Source organism: Bidens hawaiensis, unplaced genomic scaffold (genome assembly GCF_021521415.1).
Source record: "Bidens hawaiensis isolate Kalapana, Puna unplaced genomic scaffold, B.hawaiensis_p1.1 tig00025672_1, whole genome shotgun sequence".
Taxonomy (NCBI): domain Eukaryota; kingdom Viridiplantae; phylum Streptophyta; class Magnoliopsida; order Asterales; family Asteraceae; genus Bidens; species Bidens hawaiensis.
In genome coordinates, this window is record NW_027505058.1 from 176506 (window position 1) to 179625 (window position 3120).

At 38.9% G+C, this 3120-nt stretch overlaps 1 protein-coding gene across 1 annotated transcript; it reads right to left on the reverse strand.

Moving 5' to 3' along the window:
* Positions 1-208: 208 nt before the first annotated feature.
* LOC143610308 (putative protein phosphatase 2C 25) lies at positions 209-2082 on the reverse strand. Its single transcript, XM_077084826.1, has 3 exons — positions 1702-2082; positions 786-1124; positions 209-693 (listed from the first exon to the last, which is right to left on the reverse strand). Exons 1-3 carry the CDS (start codon positions 2080-2082, stop codon positions 352-354), a joined length of 1062 nt encoding a protein of 353 aa, XP_076940941.1. The 3' UTR covers positions 209-351.
* Between the last annotated feature and the right edge of the window lie 1038 nt (positions 2083-3120).

The window sequence follows — 3120 nt, forward strand, 5'->3', positions numbered from 1 at the left end:
TTGGATATGACATCTTATTCAAGTTGAAATTGGTCGGCAATTACGTTAACTAAACCACAGAAATAGTCAATTATTTTGGATGCTTGACGACTTCCTAATTGTCATTCATTAAAATAAATATTATTAACTCTTAATCTAAGTTTTTTGAAAATAACATAACATAATGTGACATGCAAGTATGCAACCACATATACAAGTAAAAAAAAGAAATGAAAGAATAAATGAATCATGTTATTTAATGTAAGATGTATCAAACAAGAGAAAAAATAATGTCATGACTATGAACAATGTAAATTAATAATCTGTTCGGTTTTGTTGATAATATTCGTAAAGAAAGAAGTACGAATATTATTAGCAAAACCGACCCAACTGGACTATCATCACGCTGGCATCGTCGACGGATCCTCGGGAAGCCGAAAGTTCGACCAGTTTCTTGCAAGCGGAAACGGGTTCCAAATTATTATCACCTACACAAAATGGTCTAGCTAAATCGATCGCTTCTTGATTACTCACTTTGTCCCATAACCCGTCGGAAGCCATGATCAAGAACTCATATCCGGCCTCCATTTTGACCACCTTTGACTCGGGCTCGGCTGTTACCCATTGCTTAAGGCTTCGGTCCCCAATCCCTCTTGAAACCGCTAGTGACCCGAGAACTCGTGAAACACCACGGCTAGAGTCAACATACCCGCCCTACAAAACCGAACATAACAAGTTAATAATCGATTAGCAAACGAAACGAACTACATTGTGTTTGGATGCAACATCTTAATGAAGGTGCTTACGAGTGATTCGATTCTGAGCTTTTCATCTTGTCTTGACGGGCGGTGGTCGTTGGTGAGGGGTGTGGCGGTCCCGCCAATGCTCACGACCGCACGACAGTCCCCCGCGTTTGATACGACGAGGTTATTGTCTCGGATAATGGCGGTCAAGCAACAAGATCCACCGCGGTGTTCTTGTTTTAGAAACTGTGAATCAGTGTTCATGTAACCTTGTTTAATTGCTTCAATAATATTAATTTCACCCATTATTTCTAATTCGTTTAAAATGTTCTTATCAAGATTCTCAGCTACAAATTCAGCTGCCTTTGATCCACCATGTCCGTCATAAACACCAAAAAACGCCTGAAAATAATAACAAATTAAATTCTTTGAATATCATCAAATAAGAAAAAGAACGTAAAACCTGACGCAACGAGACTCTCTAATTCGGTTATTTGCTTGTCCTGGGCTGTTACGAGAATCGTGGAAACAGTCTCTTGCATTGGGCCAAGTGTACGTCAGGCCCTAGTGACACGAGACTCGCGCTTGCGCGAGTCCAGTGACATTAGGCCACTTGTGCCTGGCGTACACATGACCCGATGCAAAAGGCTGTTTTCACAATTCCCGTGATAGTCAAGGATAAGCAAGTAACCGAACTAATAAAAAATTATGACCCGGTTTTGATGTGTGGCATAACCGAAACAAATCCGCCATCAAAAATCCCGGGCTCAAAACTGAAGAGAATATAACCAAACAATAAATTATATATATATATACAGGTGAAGGTTAACATACAAATGAAATTAACGTCTGAACATGAGAATCAAGTAGAGTAATTATGTATTAACATCACATAATTACTCTCCTTGTATATATATATAACTAGCACGTCAGTTTCATTTGTATTTGATCCAAACCCAATATATATATATATATATACCTGTTTGTGATGTCCATTAAGCTGAACAACAGCTTTAAACCGATCTTCCATAGCTTCTCTCTTCCCCTTCTTACAATAAACCGAATACCCATCACCCTCAACCGCCACCTCCTTCCACCGGTCCTCCACCGCCGCCACCGGCGGCTTACCGGAAAAACAAACCGAAGCCACCGGAATAGCCAATTTAGCCGGTCTTTTCCGTTTGGAAAGGGTAGGATTAGTAGAACATGAACCGGGTCTTCCGTCGTCAGAAACCTTAACTGGGTTCTGAAGCTGAAACTTGAACGCCGGCGCCGGAGAACATGATTCCGGCGACGATTTGCAGTAAATGGATGAAGATGGAGAGAATACTGGTGAGTTTGGGATTGCAACGGTTATCATATTGAATTGAAATGAGATTTGTTTTGTTTGAATTTGGTTATAAGTTATAACGTTTGGATATTGTGAATAGTTTTGTGATCAGATGAATCCGTGTTGAGGGTGTATTTATAGGAGGTGGTCAAAGTGGGGTTATGACGGTCGCACGTGTTCACAAATTGTTACTTTCCGTTTGGGTTTTTATTAGAGCTTCCTTGTCTATTTCCATATAATAATTATTATTGGGTAATTATGTTGTGTTTTTTTTTAAGGATGGAGACTGACTTTGTGTTTTAGGTCATTATACTCTTTAATTTCGTAAGTTTCGTTATTTATTATGGTTAGAATATGTTGTTTAAATTGGGCATATGTTGGCTTCAAAGTTTAGCTTGGACATTTCACTACAATAGGCTAAACCATGTTGTTTTAACCAGGCCTACGTTAGCTTTAGAGTTTGACTTGAACATTCCACTAGCTAATTATGTTGTTAACTAAAAATGTTTTGTATTTGTTTATTTAAAAGATATTTAAACTTTGGGAAAATTCCCAAATAATTTGTAATAAGGTGACGCTTCAAAAAATATAACCGACGAGATTGTATAACAAATTAAAACTTGACACGTGGCAAGATTCTGACAAATCCGACCATATTTTTAAAATCTTGGGGGTATCGTCCAAATTGTTTCTTTAAATCTTTTGGTAAAAAACAATCTCTCTAGACAGTTTTTTTTATGTTTCCTATCTTGTAAGTTCAAATTATGATGATTCTTAACTTCTTCTTCACCTTCATCTTCATCTTCTTCTTCATCTACATCTTCATCTTCATCTTCATCTTAAACTTCATCTTCCTTCTAACAATAAACCCTTCCATTTTAATATCAATCAAAACAACACAACCAACCCGTCAAGAAAGTGGGTGTTTCTTGAAGTGGGTGTCGCCGGAGAAGTGGTGGACGGCGGTATTGTGGTGGGTGTTGGTGGCGCCGGCGGAGATGAAGCAGGGGAGATAGGGGCTAGTGGGGAAGTGGTTGCCGGAGGTGGGGAACCATGGGAGAAGCTTCA